Source organism: Ammodytes marinus (assembly GCF_949987685.1).
Source record: "Ammodytes marinus genome assembly, chromosome: 14".
Classification (NCBI taxonomy): Eukaryota; Metazoa; Chordata; class Actinopteri; order Uranoscopiformes; family Ammodytidae; genus Ammodytes; species Ammodytes marinus.
This window is the reverse complement of record NC_137218.1, coordinates 14,865,949-14,888,143: the sequence shown is the minus strand read 5'-3', so window position 1 is coordinate 14,888,143 and position 22,195 is coordinate 14,865,949. Positions and strand designations below refer to the sequence as shown.

At 42.6% G+C, this 22,195-nt stretch overlaps 2 protein-coding genes across 2 annotated transcripts; both read right to left on the bottom strand.

The window, feature by feature from the left end:
• Nucleotides 1-4,011: 4,011 nt before the first annotated feature.
• Nucleotides 4,012-8,909, bottom strand: sod1 (superoxide dismutase 1, soluble). The gene is made up of 5 exons (XM_080040384.1): nucleotides 8,770-8,909; nucleotides 5,580-5,676; nucleotides 5,396-5,465; nucleotides 4,524-4,641; nucleotides 4,012-4,398 (listed from the first exon to the last, which is right to left on the bottom strand). The coding sequence occupies exons 1-5, from the start codon at nucleotides 8,839-8,841 to the stop codon at nucleotides 4,291-4,293; spliced, it is 465 nt and encodes a 154-aa protein (XP_079896510.1). The 5' UTR covers nucleotides 8,842-8,909; the 3' UTR covers nucleotides 4,012-4,290.
• A 1,402-nt stretch (nucleotides 8,910-10,311) lies between these two features.
• Nucleotides 10,312-21,978, bottom strand: scaf4a (SR-related CTD-associated factor 4a). The gene is given in 20 exon segments (XM_080041724.1): nucleotides 10,312-13,636; nucleotides 14,174-14,329; nucleotides 14,807-14,960; nucleotides 15,177-15,304; nucleotides 15,430-15,586; nucleotides 15,689-15,802; nucleotides 15,979-16,079; nucleotides 16,677-16,796; nucleotides 16,799-16,869; nucleotides 17,024-17,097; nucleotides 17,319-17,483; nucleotides 17,867-17,951; nucleotides 18,310-18,395; nucleotides 18,530-18,709; nucleotides 18,837-18,973; nucleotides 19,275-19,416; nucleotides 19,567-19,728; nucleotides 19,836-19,880; nucleotides 20,046-20,129; nucleotides 21,837-21,978. Coding segments are annotated over 20 exon segments (3,348 nt in total). The 5' UTR covers nucleotides 21,867-21,978; the 3' UTR covers nucleotides 10,312-12,479.
• Between the last annotated feature and the right edge of the window lie 217 nt (nucleotides 21,979-22,195).

Sequence of the window (22,195 nt, the reverse complement as noted above, 5' to 3'; positions counted from 1 at the left end):
CAGCCATACCACGTCCAACTGTGCACGTGGGTGTTGGATAGCAGTTAATAGCAGGGCATTTTGCCCTTTCTTTTTAAGATGATGCATACACACGCAACCACTGCGAATAGGCCAGCAACAAAAAGGACCGGACCCCGTAAGACTGATTCACTTCACCAGTTCTTTTGAAGGGCATGTGAAATGCACCTCAGGCATTGGCTTTCACCTGGAAGCTTGTTGTTAAGATGCAGTGACAGTTACGCTCCAGGCCTTACATAAGAAAGGCTCATCCGGGCTCACTCCAGGGTTTGTCTCAATTTGGAGGCTGATGCTGATGGTTTTAATCCACATTTAAAAAATAATTCACTAGGAAGTCCAAAGAAACACCACTTAAATATGAGATCTAAAAATGTAATTCACATATATATTATATCTAAGACAGGCACCATAATAGGGGTTTGCTGATTATTCACAAAATGACCAATGCCACATAGACGCATGACATGTCACCTGATCTGCTTTCAACACCTGGCTAGATACTGTAGTTCTCATTCTCTTTCCTTTCAATGCTTTTAAACTAAGCTTTGCCGGACTTTCCTGCTGTCACGGCGGCCTCTCTCCCTCACTGTCAGTAGCGTTGGTAGTCTCTATTATTCATCACCTCCACTCTCAGGCTATTTATACCAGCTCTTTACAGCCTTCCCGCTCCGCTGGCTGCGTCTGTCCACGCTAATACAGATATTTCAACCTGTATGTGCAGTTTAGGGCTGCCTATGAGGCCTGCAACAGCGTCATGATGCTCGAGCACAGTGGTATGCATACACTGACACCCATGAATAAAATAGTAATATATCCTCCTATCTCAAAATAGGGGAAACATGGAATTGCTCACTTTAGAAATGCCACACTTTTGTCTATAAAATAGACTCAAAATGACATTGCAATTACTCTCGCCACCACTGATGACCGCAATGAAAAAAGAAAAGGCAAGGGAGACATCCATCCCATATGCCAATAGGTTTCCATGCCTCGCTACATACGATCATTATTCCACAGCACATTTTCAGAGCTAAAGATGTATGTAATGTATGAATTTAAACTAAGCACATTCCACAGCTCGCCTCTCGATTGCTCCCCACGGCATTGACTCCATTGAAGGGCCTCCAATATCTCATTTCCCCCGGGATGGAGAGCGGAGAGTGCCAAGTCACTTCACATGGGAACATCCGCCATTCCCATGAAGAGAAAGAAAGGCTTTTAAAGCATGAGACTTCTGCAGCAATGTGTCGGCTATCTCTGGGTCAGGGATGTGCATGGATGGATACTGTATGATAATGTGTCAAGTGGGTTACAGTGTGTGTGTGTGTGTGTGTGTGTGTGTGGGGCAGTGCAGGTCCCAGCTGTTCAGTGTAGTATCGTAGATGAAGAGCAAAGATCGAGATTTCCAATTTCAGCCAAGAATTTCCCATCAAAAACAGACATTTATATTTTAGTAGGTCTATCTGTTATTGTGAAATGGATTTTTTTCTTTTCATTTATCCGCAATTTATATTTCAACTGGAATAATTATCCCCAGTGCATACTAATAGGGCCTGTGTGTCCAATAAAGGGTGTAAACAGCATTGACTTGTGGACATTTTTAGGCACTGGTATGCACAGCTACACTCCTACGGTGTATAAATATGCAAATCCCCAGGAGAACCGAATTTAATCAAGATAAGGACAACATGTGATCTGATCCATATGGGATGAAATAACAGAGCTGTACTGTTACAATTTAAGTTTTGAAGAGAAGCAACGCCCCCTAGAGGAAATATACAGCCAGTCCAGATAAAAATGTATCAAAGTTTTCCGATTCAAATCTCATACATAGTCCTACTTGTTTTAAATGATTGATGTTAGTCTTGATAATATTGTTTTTGATAATAAAAACATCAAGCCAAAATGTGCAATACACTAGACTAGGGTAATCAACGAACCAGGGTTGATTATTTTTTGAGATATTCATTGAAAAAAAAATGTGTCTCAACATATCCTGAAAATGTAGCCTATTGTTCATACCTGTGGCCTGGCGTCTTTCTGGTGATGTGTGCAGCATCGTGACTGGATAAAAAGATGAACACAGTGGAACGTGTAAGGGATCAGTTGTAAAATGATAGCCTACATTTAACAGGTGCAACAAAATGGAAGTCCTTGCACAAATGTATTATAATTATTTTTCGTTTATTTTTTTAGAACTTCAACTGTTTTTCTATTCATAGTCCCTAGGCTATATGTACTTTACCTGTATGCAATTCCTTTCCAGTGTAAGCCAATAAACCATAGCAAATGCGCGACCAACAGGTGTTTTAATGTGTAGGAACTGAAACCAAGGCTGTATATAGGCAGTGGCTGTGTCTTGATTCAGGGGTTGCACCCTACCTAGGCTGCATTTGAAGACCGATTGCGTCATAGCGGCGCGCAAAGGCTGTCCCGTTTGCAAGGCTCCTTGCAAGGCTCCTCATATGCGGCCGAGAAATGCAGCCTTCGTTTCACGGTTTTGAAGGCTGCATCAGATGTATCCTTCGCGGCCCAACATATCCCAAGATTCATTGGGTTTTTTTCAGAGATGGCATAAAATCAAACAAAAAATAACAAAACAGCAACGTGTTGCTCCATCTTCTTAACTTTTATCTTCCCTTCTTGTTTTCTTGTACTTTTTTTTCTTTTCGTCTGGTAGGCAACTTCTTTTTCTTTTTTCCTCCGTTGACAGGGCTGTTTCCGTTGGCAGCAATCACGGTTGCTAGGCAGCACAGGAGCGACGAGTCGTCACGCAAGGTAACGGCTTGTTACGCAAACCGGAAATGCTCGTAAACAGAGCGAAACGGAGACCTGCGGAGACCGTCTCGTTTAACAACGCTCGTTGGCCTTGGAATCGGCCTTCATAGGCTATAGCCTTCATAGACCGCGTCCTTCCAAGGACGTGGTCTCTGTAATGGGATCCAGCTAAAGAAAGGGTGCGAGGGTGTGAGGTGTATTCATGGGTTCCTGCTCAGGCAGATGGTCCAATCAGCGAACAGAGTGAGTGGCCGAGAACGATGACGTCGAAGTCGCGCTCCAGTTTCAGTTGAATGCTGCGTTCCGACTTGGTAGTTCTGAGTTCCGACCTGTCTGTGTTCCAGTGCATCTGCTCGGGAAAGTATGGACGCCTACAACCTTTCTCATCCAAATAACTAAACGTTAGGCTCTAGCAAGTTACCGTTGCCAGGTACTGTACATCCATAGACTACAATATGTAGTGAAGTCGGAAATTTCCGAGTTCCCTGTACAACTGAAACGCACCGTCAGAAGCTGGCTCATGACATAGTGACGACCAAACGTGATGCGATTGGTTGGCTAATCCAGCGTGGCAATGGGCAGCTGCAGATCCAATAGTTTTAAACTTCAACAGACACCCGCCTCCAAGTGAGTGAACGTTTGCCAATTACAGCACTTCCAGACCTTCTGTACAAAGGAAATGAAGTACGATGGTCTGGTAGCACCAGGCTAAAGGGATACAGCACCACCACCCAAACCTTGCCTGTTTGTAGAAAGTCCCACAATTTGGTTTACAAACATATTCTAGTCTTGCATTTGGTTCCAGGTGCCTCAAAATGATTTAGTTTTGATTTAATTTATGATGATAACAATAATAATGACATGGAGAGAACATATTTTTAGTAAACTAACTGCAGGCTGTGCAAATATAAACAAATCCCCCTCCCTTGAAACTGCATGGTGCACCTAATAAAATGTTAAGTAGTGGTAACTAATATGACATTCCTGATCGGTCACAGATAGGTCTTTGCTTAAGACACAGACCAAACATCATTTAAGAAAAAAAAAAAAAAAAACTAACAAATAGGCTCCACCATTTCAGGTGTCAGTAAACTGAGGAAGCATAGCAGCTCTGGCACACTATCACACCTAAAATAGTTTGCAACTATTATACAACATTATTCTAATCTACCTTTTTACCAGTTTAATGTGACAAAATGTCCACAACAGAAATATCACACACACTTCAGATGAACTGACAATTTATTGATTAGCTTTGTAAATTGTGTACATCCGTTTTTCACTTGTGCGTTGCCTAACATGGGACCAAATCTAATAAGCAGAAATATAAACCCCTACATACAATTGTCATGAAGAACGGACAGGGTAAAGAAGGTCTCTTGACTATTCAGTAAAAAGCCACCAGGGTATTGAAAAGGACGAACTTTTGCAACAAGTAGCCATGTTGGTCTTAAGAGCTGTTGGGGGAGGAAAGTGGTTTCTAGTGCGCCATGTTTACTGGGTGATGCCAATGACTCCACAGGCCAGACGTCCACCGGCGTTGCCCGTTTTTAGACTCTCCTCGTTGCCTCCTTTTCCCAGGTCATCTGCCTTCTCATGGATCTACACAGGACAGAATATAAAACCAGACAGATTGACATCAACAGTTTCTATCTTAGATTCTTGATTACTAGTCATACTAGTCTTCAAATTTGTTCACTCGAAATCAAAAAGATAATTTTCCTTACCACCATGGTTCTGCCAATGATCGAGTGGGGGCCATTGAGGGTGAGCATACGGTCCGTGATCTCAATCTTGGCAATGTTATCTGCTCCAGCCGTCACATTGCCCAGGTCTCCAACATGCCTTTTTACAAAAAAAAACAACAACATGTAAACCACCACAGACAACACACTTGGGGACTTGCTCCTCTGGTCCTAAATAACTCTTGAGAAAGTAAAATTGTTCCCTGCATATTCACTTGTTGCGGTCCTTTGAAAACCAAACTCATTTCACTTCAGGATTTCCCATTTACAATCCCATAATTGTTTATTACATTTATTTTCAAATAAAAAAGAAGGACTTGTTTTTTAACAATTTGTCTGAGGTGTCCTGTTCACCTCTTTATACAAATTGACAATGTCCTTAGACCCAGGTTCAAATTGTACAACATAAATAAGTTATTTGTAACAGTTGCATTTCTTTTAAATGTTGCAGGTGCTGCTGTTATATATACACACACACACTTTCCCTTCTGAAAGAGTATGCATTATCAGAAAGCAAATCAATGCTACTTCCTTCTCAGTTCAAATTACCTGTGACTCGAAGCATCATTGGGAAATTCAAGTTCCATTTTGTCCTTTCCTTCTATCTATCTAATCTATCACACCAACACAAAAACTGATCAAATGTGAGCCTCTTAAAGGTTTTCAAATCATGAATGAAACGAGTCCTTGATTCTAATGTGAGCAAGCCTTCAATCCATTACTGAACCTACGAGTCTATGGAATCTGATAATTGCTTCCTATTTGCATCAGCTGTTAAAATGGCCATTACCAGGCACATGGGTTTGCCTAACATTTTAATGGCTCGTAACTAGTCTCCCTCAGACTGCACTCACCTGTCTGCATCCGTAGGACCAGCGTGAGTCTTGCTGTGAGGATTGAAGTGAGGGCCTGCACTGATGCATCCTGGAAGAGAAGAAAAAAAAACACATCCTTAATCATGAAACAGATTTCATCTTAGTTTAAGTTAGCTAAAACCAGGCAATGCAGTTACATTGGTTTATATTGTCTGATGCTCACCGTTGGTATTGTCTCCAAAAGCATGGACATGAAAACCATGTTCACCGGGAGTAAGACCTTTGATATCTCCTGTGAGCGTCACAGGGGCATCATCACTCTGAAAGATCAGGATAACACATGTTATCAGGAGAAAACAAAAAAGCTATCAACACCAGATGGCTAGAAGGATTTGAATCTTAAGTAGGATAAACAAGGATCCTTTCCATCTCATTGTAAAACCCTAACCCATGTTATGCCAAATTCATTCTTCACTAAGAATTCAATTGTATGCTGCAACGTCAGGTTAACAAAATCAAAAGATTGAGAGTTTACCAATTGTTGAAAAATATTGGATGACTTTATTACATTTGTTAAAAGTTTTGTGTTGGAGATATATTGAAATGCTCTTTAGTCACTTGTTCCATGACATGGGCAACAGTGGTATATAGTGGTTTTTGAAGAGTATGGACCACACAGCAGCATTACACACAGACCAAAGTGACACTTGCAGGTAAGTTTGCATAATGTGCTGCGTTTGAGCAGCTAATTAGCCATTTAGCCTGTAAACTGACATTAGCAGTGCACCTAGTATACACAATGAAGGTTTATTTTGGTCTCTCGTTCAACAAGCTAAGGTGCACGACAGGACCTGTGTGTGTGTGCGCTTATATTGTTAAGTTAACTGAAAGGAGGAGATGTTTGCAGTTAAGCTATAGTGGGCTGTTGTTCAAAGGCTGGCTCCTGGGGACATTTGACTGGATGTATCTAAAATCCCTATGTGGACTGATATGGAACAGCCTTTTTGGTTGATGGTTTTTTTTTTTCCAAAAGGAGAAAGGCAGACATGTACTGTACTGTATGCATGCAGTAGCAGACAAATAACTATTTTCAGTTGGAAAATGATAAAAAGGTCAAATGTCAGCTCTAATGGTAGTACAGACAACAGGGTTTTATGATATTCAGTACAAAACTGCAGCACTATGCCTATTGTCTAATAATACTTTTTTCCATTAGTGCCTTTCAAAACCAGAGTAAAAAGTTGCCTCACAAATACAATACTGTGTAATGTGCAGAAGGATAGAAAACGAAAATGTGTTATATTTGTTTTAGGAATCATCACTGTGCAATGGGACAAAGTAGATACAAATATGTTCATTAATTTCAACCAAATAATAGGATACCCAAATAAACATAACCATAGTAGTAGCTAAAGTTCACTTTCGGTGACACAATTGTCCAGCCCCTCTATGCTCTTATCAGCAAGGCCAACCACTGGAGGCAAAGACAACAAGAACAAGGGGCAGGGCAGTGACTCAGCTAAAATGTCATTATTTGGCGGCTGTTTTCACTTGATTTAAATATGATACCATTAAAAATGGATTTTAACAGTTTTTTAGTCAACGATTTGAAAAGAGTAAATGCGCCCAGACTTGGTGACGGGCAAAGTTTAAAGAAGACACTGACATGCTTATGCAACAGGTGTTTTCAATACACGTGCAGTTGATCATTGATCAGCGTAACAGGCCTTGAATGTACAAAGGTTATACGTTGGATGGCAAACCGCAGTTTTAATAATAATAATAATAATAATAAATTTTATTTATAATGCACTTTATATTCAAGAATCTCAAAGTGCTTAAAAAGGGGGGAACCTCAAAGAAAGTTTAGCCAAATGCTCTTTTAAAGAGATGAGTTTTGAGGTTCCGTTTAAAAAGAGCTGTAGTCTGTGGGGCCCTCAGTTGGTCAGGGAGAGCGTTCCATAGTCTAGGGGCTGCAGCAGAAAAGGCCCGATCACCCATGGTGCACAGCTTTGTATGTCGGGTTTGGAGGGTGTGAGTGGATCCTGAACGGAGTGTACGTGAGGTTGTCGGGGGGGTGAGGAGTTCCTGAAGGTAAAGGGGGGCATGTCCGTGAAGGCACTGGTGGGTGAGGAGGGAGACCTTGTACTCAATTCTGAGTGAGACAGGGAGCCAGTGCAGTGATTTCAGGATGGGGGTGATGTGGTCGTGCTTGCGCACCCTCATCAGGATCCTGGCAGCACTGTTCTGAATGTACTGGAGCCTCTGGATGCTCTTGCCAGGGATCCCGATGAGGAGTGCATTGCAGTAGTCCAACCTTGAGGAAACAAAGGCATGGACGAGCTTTTCTGCATCTGCCAGGGTGAGTGTTTGACGGAGTTTGGCGATGTTCTTGAGGTGGTAGAATGCTGTCTTACAGAGGTGTTTGATGTGGGTGTCAAAATTGAGTTGAGGGTCCATTTTAACACCAAGGTTGGTGACAGATGTGGAAAGGGGGATGTTTTGGCCAGAGAAGGTGATATTGGTGATGGTGGGGGAGCGGAGCTGATGTGGCGTGCCAACAAGGATGGCTTCTGTTTTGGAGCTGTTTAGTTGTAGGAAGTTGAGCTTCATCCACGCCTCTATCTCCTCCAGGCAGGTGGTCAGTGTGGATGTTGGCAGAGGGGCAGAAGAAGTGGGGGTTGTCCTGATGTAGAGCTGTGTGTCATCGGCATAGCAGTGGTATGATAACCCATGCCTGCTAATGACACTGCCCAGGGGGAGCATGTACAGTGAGAAAAGGGTGGGGCCCAACACCGAGCCCTGGGGGACACCGCAGGTGACGTTGTTGGTGTGAGATTTTGCTTTGCCCAGGGCGACGTGCTCAGTTCTGTCAGTGAGGTACGAGGTGAACCAGTTTTGTACGTTTCCTGATAGTCCAATGGTGTATTGCAAGCGGTGGAGGAGAATATTGTGGTCAACCGTATCAAAAGCAGCTGTTAAGTTTTGAGCTGTTACAAGTATCATACGTAGCAACACAAAAGTGTCAAGGAGCAGTTAGTGTATGCGCAATAAAGGCTTAATATTGTGTTGCAAGGGCCAGCAATAATTTGCATTGAATATATTTTTGCAAAGTGTTTGGTAATCTATGCAAAATCAGCACGGGTTTGCTAAATCAGACCAAATGCAAAGCCTTGCCAAAGAAACAAAAAGGGAACATATAGCAAGCTAGCTCTCATTGAAACCGATTTAAGCTAACTAAACAACTGGTTTGTCATTGGAAAACTTAGCTAGCTTAGCACCCGAGTGGCAGCCTTTCTTTATATGTCCATGGTGGCAGCGCTCCCCGGAAGATGAAAAGTCGAGTGTCCGTGTGCTTTTATTAAAATGACTAAGACATTTCTTCATGTAAAAAGCAAGCTAACACGTCTTACCGCCTGCTCAAAATGAATAGTCCCGGTGGTCTCCCCGGCTCCTTTCAACACACAGACAGCTTTCAGCACCATCTTAGCAGTAGTTTCAGCGAAGGCTCAAATGTGTGGAAGCTCATGCGACCTATAAATGTAAGTTCCTGATGGGCGGGCTTTTATGCAGACAGCCAATCCGAGTTAAAGGCAATCGAAAATACAAGTTTTGATTGGCCACTGGCTACTGCCATTGGTTACTGAGGCGAACAATCCTCAAAACTCACCTTGAATGAACCATATTCATTCACCAATGAATATGTAATACAGTACAATATTTAGATATTAAAATATTTTAATCAAGGAATATTTTGAAATATCTTACAATTCGAAGTTCGATAAGGGAAACAGAAAAAACGAGGGGGGCTACTTATAGGCTACTGGTCAGCACTAGTAGCCTACAAACCTTTTTTAAGGCCTTATGGCAGGTCTTTTATGAGGATGACATATCTCTCATGCTGCGGTAATAAGGATTTTTATTTGTCAAGTGCATTCGGATATGTTGTAGGCCTATAACCTAGTACACTTAGGTGGACCACCGCCTCACCTCGATCAAGGGCTATCTCACAAACCGACCGTAGAAGGCCTATACTCAGGGGCTCAGGATTGCTAGGGTTACTGTAGCGAGTTTTCTTCAGCATGGGGGCAGCACAGTGTCTATTCTGCAGCCAGGCAATCACCCACAGTCACAACAAGGCATTCTCCCATTTATAAAAATGTTCTGACTACGTCTGCCTCATTACACATGGGAGTACAAGGAAAACATGACCCTGGGATTTGTAGACTGGGGCCAGCAAGACAACCTCCAGCTCAAAAACCAAGGAGCTTATGGTGGACTTCTGAAGGAGAAACACCATCCTCCTGCACCAGTGAACATGCAGGGAACGGACATTGACAATCTTAAAAGTAGGCCCACCTGAACTAGAAACAGGACTTGACTGACCATTCAAATGCACTTTACAAACGGGTCAGATACTCTCTCTGCTGAGAGAGCAGGGTGGTCAGCCAGGGCAGTAGCATCTTTACCGCTAACAGGAAGACATTCAACAGACTGGTCAAGAAGGCCGGCTCTGTCCTGGGATTCTCTCTGGATCCTGTAATGGTGTTGGAGGAAAGGATATCCCTGCTGGATAAACCTGCCCCCCACCCCCATGCCCTTGTAAGACGAGATAGCACTGAGCAGCTCCTTCAGAGACAGACACTGCTTCACCCACTGTGTTCCCCTTCGTAAGACAAAGTAAAGAACATCTTATCTTAACCTTTTGAGGTAAATAAATTGTGGTGGCATCAAAGACTGCTGAACCTTCAGCTTTATGTTGTTGACGCTAACTAAATAATTAAAAAAAAAATACATATATATTTTTTTAACCCTTCACCAAACGATAAACCTGTAAGTATTAGCTGAATCTTTCAACATCTGACTTACATATGCTGAATAGTTAAGCATGGAAAATAAACTGAACAAGGAAATTTATTTGGTACAAAAATAGTTTATTAAAAACAATTTCCTATGGCTGAAATATTGATGATTTTATGACCATGTCTTTTGTATTTTTAACAAATCATAAAAAAACATCAGTCAACTTTCAAACCAAGAGGAGTTAAAAAAAAACCTTAAAGCATAGGGCCTCTGTTGTTCCTTCCAAGCCAATTCATTTCTCTCGGATAAACGGATCACAGGTCATTAACAACAATTAACCGTCGGTGATACAAGCATATTTACAGCTGTGTGTCCCAAGCAACACTCTTCATTTCGTGACTTGAATTTTTCCCTCTTGTGTTTTATTTTTCATTCGTTTGTGAACAAGAGCTGGGCTTTCAGAATCTGGGCTTCAAATTTTAACCAAATCAACAACAGATATGGTATGTCTACCGGGAAACAGTAAAAAAAAACACCTATGTTAAAAAAAAGAAGAAGCTGTGTTTATCAAAGACGAAAGGGAATTCAGCCAGATTTACATTTTGTTTGATTACGTGGCCAAGACTTATTTATGTATACATTTGACTGAGGTACATGAGACAAAGGGAAAAGCTCTTTTGTTTGAACCCATAGATCTCTCCATCCTTTGATACACACAGGAAAAAGAATAGACCACCATAAACGCAAAGCCTATCCAGTCTGCCTGCCTACTTGAGTTGCTCAAAAATCCAAACTGGAATACTAGAATGTCCAATGGAATCTTAATTAATTCCTAGGATCATATAACGTTTGGTTTCCGTCAACAATATTGAACAGAAACCAAGATCAAAATCTACTTGAACATGTGTTATTCTGTTTGTTCCAATATGTCTATGGCTAGATCACTCAAACTTATGAATCAGAGCCCTTATATAACATCATTGACATTTGAATTGATTATTTTTTTCTGCATGGTATCTTAAAAGGCCCATCAGTCAGAATGCCTGTTAAGCAAAATAAATGTGACTGTCACCGTTTCAGTCCAATGGTTTGTGTGTGTCCAGTATTTTTTAACCAAACAAAACGATTAAAATGCACACACTAGGAATTAAAAGATGTTCATAACAGCTTTGCAATGAAGTGACATCTGGATAAGTAGTACAGTATGATCAAATAATGTGAGGCATTCTTGAATCTCTAAAAAAAAATATGTATTAGACAGGAGTATTTTTCAAAAGAAATGTGAATGTAATTCCTGTTATCAGTAAATATGACAAACAAGTTAGATTCAGAGACTTGGTGAGTATAAACTAAACTACTATTCAGCACTATGTTTGTGAGAGTCTCAGCACTAGTGGAATACATACTTAAAAAAAAACTTAAATAGAACAATGTGTTGAGTGTGTACTGTTTTAATGGCATTTAGTTCAGTATGGCTGAAATGTAAACTCAGTGTCATTTAATTCACCACCCATAAAGATGTCTTCCCCAATTTGTAGTTCATTTCATAACATGCCCTTCTCCATTCAAACACCTACAAGTACCTTGAATTTCAGATTCAGATAAAGCCACCATAGTCCTTTCAAAGCTTTGCCTTACAAACTGTGATACTGCAATGAGGAGCCAACATGAAACAAGTTGAGACGAAAGCGCCAGAGAAAAAATAAATGGCTCCTGTATTATTATGTAGTTGTTTCAGAAGATAATTCAGTGTTGCGACAGGTAATGTTGACAAATTTTAAAATAATATTTTAAAATGAACACATTTACCATGTTGAGGAGTGCTTGCTTTCACACAGAAGAGGAAACTGAGTAAAAATAAAGAAAACATTGTTTCCTCTTGTCTGCAAACATACTGGAGTAAAAATTAAAAGCTAAGCTCAAATCAACCTTGAAAGGGTAGAGCTAAGTTAGCATGCAAGCACTCAGTTCATCCTTACAACTTACAGAAAGGAGAAAAACTAGGGTTGATAGCCAATGTCTAACTACAGCCATTTTTGCCAAACTGAAATTAAAGTGGTCATGTGTTCTGAGACAGGGATGCAAAACCAAACTTGACCATGAGCCCATGAAGTTTAAAAAGACAACTATATTCATATGTTTGACAATGTGTGTTTTTCCAGAAACTTGTGACTGCCCAGAAATGGTCAATTGCCAACTGACAAACTGATTAGCATGAATTCATCTGCCGGGAGTTGAGTTTTTTTTTGCAGCTTTTTTTTCTCTTTTATCTTTCAGTGGTTCACAGCAGTCTCTTGCTGAAGGAGAAGCGAGCCAGAGTCTATGATGCCGCTTCCTCTTTTGTGTCTGTGGACTGACTTGGGGGAGCTGAAGGTTCGGAGGGCTCAGAGGGCGCTGGCTCTTCCGTAGCAGCAGCAGTAGTTACCTCTGGGGGCGAAACTAAAAGTTCGGACTCCGCCTTCTTCTGAGGAACTTCGGCACTTGGTTCCTTATCGGTTTCTACTGCAACCGTGGGAGTCAAAGCAGGTTGCTCCGTGTTGTTGTTAGAGGTCTGAATTTTGTCCATGTTTTTTTCCAGTTCGGCTAGTCGATCGTCCCTGTCCCAGCGTGTCGTCCTCTCTCGTCGCTCTGACCGCCGAGGCCTCCCCCCTTCTTTGCCCTCGGCGCCTTTCCCTCTTTCCCGGCTGCCTCCTTCTCCCTCTCCCCTCCCCCTTCCTCTCTCTCCTCCCTCCCCCCTCCCTCGCTCCCTCTCTCCGTCATCACTCCTCCCTCGTTCCCTGTCCTCCAGGCTGCTCCTCCTCTCCCTCCAGTCCCGTCGCTCTCTGTCTCGCTCTCTGTCTCTGTCCCAGCCTCCTCCCCGGTGATCTCCTCCGCCGTCCTCCTGCCAGCCTCCCAGTCTGTCCCTCCCGTCCATCCTATCCCCACCTCCTCCTCCCCCCCTCCCTCCATCGCCGAATGGACGCCTTCCCCCTCCAAAACCTCTGTCCCTGTCTCTGTCCCACTCTCTGTTGTCCCCCCTCTCTGGCTCTCGGTCCCCCCTGAACCCCCCGGGCCTGTCTCCCCCTCTGAACGGTGGGCGGCATTCCATTTCCTCCGGCCCCTCCAAGCTACGAGGACCGCCGCCCGGTCTGATAAATGGGTGAGGAGGAGGGGGAAGGGGGCCTTGAGGAGGAGGAGGGCCGTGCCCGTGTGGAGGGAAAGGGCCCCTCATGTTGTGGGGAGGAAGCATCCCGAAGCCTCCTTTGGGTGGAAGGGGCTCGTGGTGTATCATCGGAGGGTGCGGGCCCCTGGGCATCATCTGCGGGTGGATGGGCATGTTGGGGTGAGGGGGTCGCGGGCCGTGGGGCGGAGGGAAGCGCTGCATGTGTGGCGGTGGGGGACCCGGAGGACGCTGCAGGGGCATGAGACCAGGACGTGCCCCCAGCAGGCCACCAGAAGGGGGCTGGAGGTTTCCTGGAGGCACACCTAGCTGGTTACCTGATGAGGAAACAGAGACAAAATACAGCTTTAGTTTTATCTCATAACTTTCATAACTGGCCAACAGGCACCATAATATTCTGTGAGAAGAAATGGGTAAAGAAAAGGGTCAGTTTTGAATGGCAAGTTCAGCTTCAAAGCCATGCCAGATGATGCAATTTATAACATGCTGGACAGTATGTGTTACTGTCACAATAATGAAACATCAGCATATTTGACCACTTCCATATTGATAAGAGTATTTAAAACTTAAATAAATATCCATTTAAAAAAGGTACATTTAGGACAGATTAAAAAAGTACGATTAACTTGAAACTAATCGTGAGTTAACTATCGACAATAAATAAATAAAAATCGATTGACACAAAATCGATTGCCCTACACTACACACAACAAATTCTGATCCAATGCAATACCATTTGTTTCAAAAAGTGATGAGCCAGTCTCAAGAAACAGTCATTTTAAAAAGTTTGAGACAGAACGAGAAAAAACAACAAATAACTTTGGTGAAAAGTCCAGAGAGAAGAAAAGACTGACCCATAGGTCCCATCTGGTTGTTGAACATGTTGGGACCGTCCAGCATCTCATCATTGTTCCTGTGGCCCAGTCCCCCTGGGTCCAGAGGCTGTTCTTCAACTCCACCTTTAGAATGAGGTGGAGGACCAAGAGGCATTGAACCTGGTGGAGGGAAACCTGGGAGGAGAGAGGGGTGAAAGGTTTAGAGCTGGAGTTAAGGTGTTCTGTGGTGCATTGGCTATTTTGGTTACGTTTTGTTTGGGCTGGTGTGAAAACTGTCAATACAACCTTGGGTAGGGACTTAAAACCGGATGATCAAAAGGGTATTAAATCAATCCACTGATAGTTAACTCAAGAAAGACTTCTTATAAGCAATCTGTGCTAACTTCATATAGGTTCATTCTATTTCATTCAGAGTTTTCCATGATCACTCACAGTTGTGTTTGTGTTATGTCAATAGCCAATGTGAACACAAACTCAAAAGCCCTGATGTATCATTTGGATCAAATTAACAGAACTAGAGGTGTGAAATTAACTTTTACTTCCAAGTTCAGTGCTCATAAGCAAAATTCTATATTGGACACTGTGTAAGCTAAGAGTAACTGAATGATATTAAGAGAGAAATGGTTTGAAGGCATCTGTAGGTGTTGCTACCTGGAGGCATCTGCATAGGGTTGAAGCCAGGTCGGATGAAATGAGGAGGGGGGACGCCCGGGGGGAAGGAAGGCGGAGGCATGCCCATGGGACCAGGAAAGCCAGGAGGCTGGAGAGAACCCACACCAAGCATTGGCTGCTGCATTGGAGGAACCTGAGAACATTTACAGGGGATTGAGTGGACATGTCAAATGAGAAGGTTTTTTTGTTTTACTTTCCCACAACACAAAAGGAGTTAAGGAACTTCATCGAAAAACTGCAATAAAACATCTTCTCATCTAAGTTACTTATCCTCCTGTTTGAGTACTGTACATAGACATATTTCTTTACCAACATCTTCTGTGACTAGATGGTGAAGGATGTTGTTTACCTGGGCAGGAGGAGCAGCTACACTAGGCACAGGTAAAACGTGTGTCTCCTCCGGCTGCTGTGGCTCTGAACGGCCATTGTGAGTGAGTTCCTCAGGAAGATCAACAGCCTTCCTTGCTCCACTCCATTCTGGAAAAAGACATGCTTGTTATACAAAGAGGCTGGTACGCTCCAATACACAATATCATAAATTATTATAAATTGTTTTGATTTGTTCATATTATTTCCGAATGCGTCTGTCTAAGAGTTTTTACCCGGCGATAAGGTGTCCACATCCAGTACTCCCCCTTCTTTGAGCTCCTCCAACTGGAACTCTCTGATTTGAGACCAAGGTATGTAGGTGACACCGAGCTCCACATCCCAGAACTGTTTAAAATCAGCCTTTATGCCCTTGTTCAAAGCCCAAGCAATCTGGAAAAAAATTATTCAATTGAAACATTCTAATTTTTCTCCATGATTTGTGAATGTTTTGTTTAGTATAGCTATTTAAGCAGCATTGTGTTGCTCACTGACCTTGATGGCTTTCTGGTTAACTTTGTGCGTTCCTCTACTGAGCTTCTGCAGAGCCCTGAAGGCGTCTTGCCTGTGTATCATGACAATATAGGCACAACCGCGTGGAGGGATCATCTGAACAAGAGAGGTGGACAAACAGGCAGGTGAGTGAGAAAGAATGTATAATCAAGTAATGTAAAGACTTACAAATATTTGTATCATTGGGTGAGAAAATGCAAATGTCATTATTACAAACTCAGGATGTGGTCACAGTCAGATCAATGTGACTGATTCTATGCGAGTCCACTTACATTGATGGACTCTATCTGCCCAAACTCCTCCAGTAAACAAGCAACATCTTGCTGCTGTGTTCTCTTGTCCAACTGGCCCACCCAGAGAGTCGTACTACAAACTGAAAGGGAAAAAGAAAAGGAAACAAGACTTTAAAGGTGCACTATGTAACTTTGGCTGTGTCAGTGAACATGTGTGTCAGAGAGGTGAACATTTTCTAAGACATATTCTCAAAACTGAAACTTTCCTCATGTGAAATTGGATCACTGGAACACTGTTTTTGTTCAAGTTAGAAAGCTACCCGAGAATGTAACTGTTTCACTTTGATTGGATACAGCAGCAAGGCCCACAGTTTTGTTTACAAACATATTTCAGTCTTATGTTTGGTTCCAGGTGCCTCAAAATAACTTTGTATTGATTTATGATGATAGAATTTCTATACTAAGAATTACATGTAGAGTAAGTACAGTATGTCGTGTTAACTAACTGCAGGCTCTGCAAATGTAAACAAATTCAGCACCTTTAAAACAATAGAAACAAAACACATGCAATACTTGGAATCAAATGGAGGGAAATTAGCTGAAAAAACTCAGCGATGTCGTAAACATTTAATAAAACTACTAAAAATTTAACTGCACACACGTAACAGATAATTCAAAAGGGTCCATGTCTATCCGCTCAGAAAAATATGTATGACCATAAATAGATGATGACTCACTGCTTAGTGTCTCGCTCTTGGGTGGCGGGAGGCCTTTCTGCCGTCGCTCTCTCTCCTTCTCTCTGTCCCTGCGCTCCTCCTGTGAGCGAGCGTGCGGGGAATGATGACGTCGCTCTCGGAGCGCGAGCGCGATCGCCTGTGTCTGGATCGACGAGTACGGGAATTAGACCGTGACCTCCTCCGCTTTGGAGACCTGGAGGCAGAGAGAGAGAGAGAGAGAGAGAGAGAGAGAGAGAGAGAGAGAGAGAGAGAGAGAGAGAGAGAGAGAAATAATCATTGCAACTAAACATAAATAAATGGTAAAGAACAAATGTGTTGAGACAGAAACTCCCAATTTAGATGCTTACTTGGAGCCCGAGTGTGACCGTTGACCATGTCGGCCATCTTTCATAGATGAATGCTCTATATCCATCGATAGATCCTGGTACAGAAGGGAACATATATGATTCTATTATACATTTGAATATAGTTTGTATCTTCATAATACTTTATTTTTTCCATATTAAGCCATTTTTTTATAGAAAATGTAATGCAAGTATTAACATATACTTAACTTATTCAATGTACCCTTAAAATAGCTTGTTATTTCTTCTTTAAAAAAACAAAAAACTAATTATTGTACTATTGTTCAAGACAGTTTACCTGTTGGGCTGCGTTATGGTATTGCCCTGTGAAGCCTGGAGGCCCAGTAGAACCAGGGAGAGGCTGCCCAGGCAAAGCATGCCCCATAGGAGGCATCATGACTGGGAAGCTTTGCCCTGGCGGTAAACCATAGGCATGGAGCTGGCCATTGGGGGGCATAGGAACCTTAGGAAACAACTAGGATAAATATTGTGCAAGTACAAAAGGATTCCCCAAATAAAAAAATGTAGGTAACCAAAAATAATTTCCTGTCAAATACATTTAATTTTCATAAGTGTATATGAAATCATTCTTTTTTGAAGAGGAATTTCACATAAATAAGAAGCATATGCTGCATAGTATAACATACAGGTAGTATGTCACCACATTGTTGTGACAAAAGCTACAGTAGTTTTAGTGATAAAAAAAAGTTAAATGGATAGCATTTTTTTTTTATAGTTTAAGGTAAAAAATTTAAACAATAACAGAAGTAAGAATAATAGAGTAATAGTAAGAATAAGATAACTAAACGTCGCTCATTTACAATCAAAAATCATTGTGCTTATTACCTGTTGTGAGAGGTCTTGTGACATGTTCATCATTGGTGGGTTTAGGTGATCCATGTGCTGTAGGAAGGCTGGAGGCTGCTGCATACTGTCAGGATTTAAAAGAAAAAAATCATTATCATCCTTCACAGCTTTTAATAATAATTGATTGGATTTATATAGCGCTTATCAAGGTACTCAAAGCGCTTTACAGGGTTCCAGGTTCAATTCGTTCACACACAGTCATACCGGTGGTGGTAAACTACGATAGTAGCCACAGTTGCCCTGGGGCAGACTGACAGAAGCGAGGCTGCCATTCCGCGCCATCGGCCCCTCCGACCACCACCTCAAACATACAGCAGTCATACACATTCACACGTTTAGTTCATTTTAAAAAATCAATAAGAGCTTTCCAATTGTGGCATTGCAAAGTTGTTGTTAGTTTAGGTAATAAATCAAGGGCTTACAAGGAGGGCCGGGATGACATGTCATCCTTCTTTGATTCTTCTCCAACTTCTGGTTCGTCATCATAGTCAAAACGGTCCAGCAATTTCTATATGAGAGAAAGGCAACGAACACACACAAATGATGAGGGTTTGAACATGGAAGAGCCCTGATGATACTAAGTATTTATACTTCAACCATTGTGCTACACAGTGTCTAAACAATGCAGAAACGCACTTCCACCTTGTCAAAGGCTGCTTTCTGCTGGGCGGTTTGGGTGGGCATGGGAGGTTGTGTTGCAACCATGGCCAGGCCAGAGGAGAGGTTTTGGGAGTGCGGCGGGTGGATGTTATGGAGAGGAGGCTGAGTGTCGGTGTCAGGTTTCACCGGCTGCTGCTGAAAGTTCTGGAGCATCTGTTGAAGCTTAAAAGTGCCAGAGACAGAGGGTGAAGGAGAGTTATTAGTGAGGGTTTTAGAGCTATGTTGATGCAAGGCCAAACGACTGTGGACCAATCTAATGCCATGTCTACCCTGGTGCACACACACACACCTGCTGACCCTGTGTTGACTGGAAGAGCTGCGCCACAGCAGCAAAGGCATCAGAGTTTTGCAGCTGAGAAGCAGACGCCGTGGTGGAGTTTTCCGTTTCCTCAGTAACCGGCTCTTTGGCTGGAGATGGGGAGTAACCTGAGGGCAGAGATGCAGCATGTACAGATTGACCATCAAACCCAGTATGACACACTTATTCTTTGAATGTCGATATTAAGTAGTTTCATGCAATGTTCACTTAAGAAGCACATTTAGACATTTCTCTAGTGTTCATTGTTCACTAGTGAATGGAACACCTTCTTCTCTTATCAGCAGCAACTTGTGCTGATGCAGTCGATGGAAATAAAGTAAAAACTGAATGTGTAAAATTCTGCCTGTATGTATTTAAAAACCAATATCATGCACTCACAGGAACCACAATTGTCTCATTTGTACATACACAAACCACCCGGCTCTTCTGTGTCTGCGTAGGTAGCAGCCGCACTGCCAGAAGCAGCTGCCATATCCAGGAGGGGCTGAATAACCTCGATCCTGAACACCCCGTTCTTCTGCCACAAGTTCAACACCCGCACAATCTTACTCTGCAAAGGAAAAATAAGAACGAAAAGAAATGAGTGAAGGAAAAGTAAAAAACAGGAAGCTGATTCAGTTAAGGGTGTGTGCCATAAGAGGGAGAACAATCTTTCAACCCAAATGTGTGTAATATCTGTGACCCAAACTTCTGTTCCTACCCTGTCCTCTATTGGGCAAAGGCAGAGGTTCTCGAAGGTTCCTGTGATGTTTTTGGTAAACCTAGGGCCAAACACGTCCTTGTCAGGTCCAAACTGGTGTCTGGACTGCCTGACAATGGAATCCACCACGTACAGGCCTGCTATCTTGTACTCAGACTTACACTGCAGAGAGTAGAAGAAGAAAAAAAAATGAAATATTTGGGTTTTCGTTCATGTTTGGTGATGAGGAACTGGGTGACGACGACTGAAGTTCGACAGGTTTGTCTCACCTTTTTGACAAACTTCTCCACAATCTGGACCACATGTTTGTAGAGCTGAGAGAGAGAAGGCAGGCAACAAGGTGAGCACATTTATCACATCTACACATGGGCTCAACGCTTAAGGGTTATCATGTTAATAAAATACAGGGAATATCACTCAAATTGGAATTAAAAAAAATGTAACTTTCAGAAAGAGGAAATGACAAATTTCATTCTTACTTTCATAGCCTTGATGGCCGATTTGGTGATGGAGATCATCTTTGCTCGGGAGATGGGGGGCTTGGAGTCCATCAGAGAGAATAACTAGAGACCAGAGGAGATGATAGATGATTGAGATAGAGAGAGTCAGGAGGCAGGACAAGGGCTAAACAGGAGGCAAGTTTTGTTTCTCAACCCTGCATGTTTCACACCAATTACAGTGACAAACTCTTTACAATTGGAAAGTTTAAGTGGGAGCACATTTGTGGAAATAAACGTGTCATAATAATATGCTTTTATGGTGGAGTCAGCGATTCTGGAGAATGCTTGTCAGTGAACATCTCCTCACGTTTCCCTATTATATTGTATTGTCCGTACTGTTTGTGCGCTGAAAAGAAATAAAGTATTAATTCACAAATTAGGCTCTGTAAACGGGCATGTTGCCAGCTACGGTGGGTTCCCTTTGTTTACATACCCGTTGTTAACATACCAGTTTACAGAGCCTAGGATGTGTGTATATTAACACCCGATACTTTTCTAGCATTAACAGGTCGAGAGGAGAGGCGATATTAACAGATTTTGACAAAAAAAATATTCGGACAAAAAGTTCTCCTGAATCGCTGGTAGATGATAACATGTGATTTGTTTATCTACCTTTAAAAATCGCTGATCTATTATTGGTTGCCACTATTGACCTCTGTTATCCCTTGTAATCTTTGCATTGATCATTATGCTCCGATGGAGACATGGGGACGGATGCTTCGGTATTACAGTGCATTGTGCTGCAGAAACAGTACATGATGACATCTTCACTTTCTAGTGTTTATAATACCACTTTCATTTTCCATCTTGTACTTTCTAAGCCTGGTCACAGACAATGTTTCACCATTACTCCTCCGATCTGTTGAGTTACATTTTGACTTGTTCAGCAGCCATTAAACAACGCACAATGAACATTAAACAAATTGACAAAACACAGCCTTGATGCACTAGAGCAAATACAATCCAAACTGTCGACAAATGCCTTCTTTTGAAGATGTTATAGTAGTTTTAAAAGGTTTTTGGTGCACTAGGTTATTGCTTTTCTTATTCTGACAGTAAACTGTACACCACCATGTAGCTTGCATCCAAAATAAACTACTACTACTTTATCAGTTTTTTTGCCAGACAGAAACTGCACTACATTTTTCAAGAAGCGATCAGAAAATACTATAAGCCCTAGGGGAAATGATGATTTGGTGCAATAAACACCGAGTACTAGGAATGTCTCGTCGTGATGCTGTTGGAGGCTTGTGTTTGTTTCTCTGCCCAGTCCTTGCAGCAACATGGCCTGCCATTTAATAAACAAACACAGTCTGTTTGTGTGGCCTATATATGTTACTGAAGCATCTGGGATGGTTTTAGTTTGTGAGCTCGCAGTGTCACAGTAAGAATAGGAAAGTGTGTTTGCTCACTGTGCGGCTGGCCAGTAGCATTGTTACCAACACCAGTGACAGTGACCACCATGCTCTCCCATGAGCTAATCAACACGAACGTCCTTCTGTTAACTTTAAGCAAGGTTTCTGGAATCCACTGCGGGCCCCCTGCCGCTGTGTTAACTCATAACTTGGCAGGGAAATACTAACATGACTTGCCCTGCAGTCGTAGCTACAACGCTAACTTAGCCCTAAGCCAGGAGAAGATGGACCTGTCCGGCTAGCTAGGCCCACCGGTCGGTCCTACTCGACTAGCTCCAGTGCATCACAGAGCCATGGCCAGCGCCGCTACACTCGGTGACTGTGGGGTCTCGGTGAGCCCCTTTGAGCATCTTACCTCCTGGTTGAAGGCGTTAACAGCGTCCATGATTGCCAGACGCTCCGAGCCTTCCACTAAAGTCCCGATTCCCCGCTCACGGCGATGTTTATTCACGGAAAGGGTCCGTACAACATGTCCGCTCCCGGGTAGCTAACGGCAGTTAGCCTAGCATCGCTAGCTCTCGGGTCGGCGGGCACGGCAAAGCATGATGGGATTCAATCGTGTCGTACTAGGTATTGACCACTGGGTGGCGGAGTGCTGTAGGGATTGGGATTGACGCAACTGTCCTGTAAATTGGTTGGTTTAGCTGTTACAATAATCAATATAATATTGATATAATTGCTGTTACTGAAGGAAACCCTTATAGTATTATATAA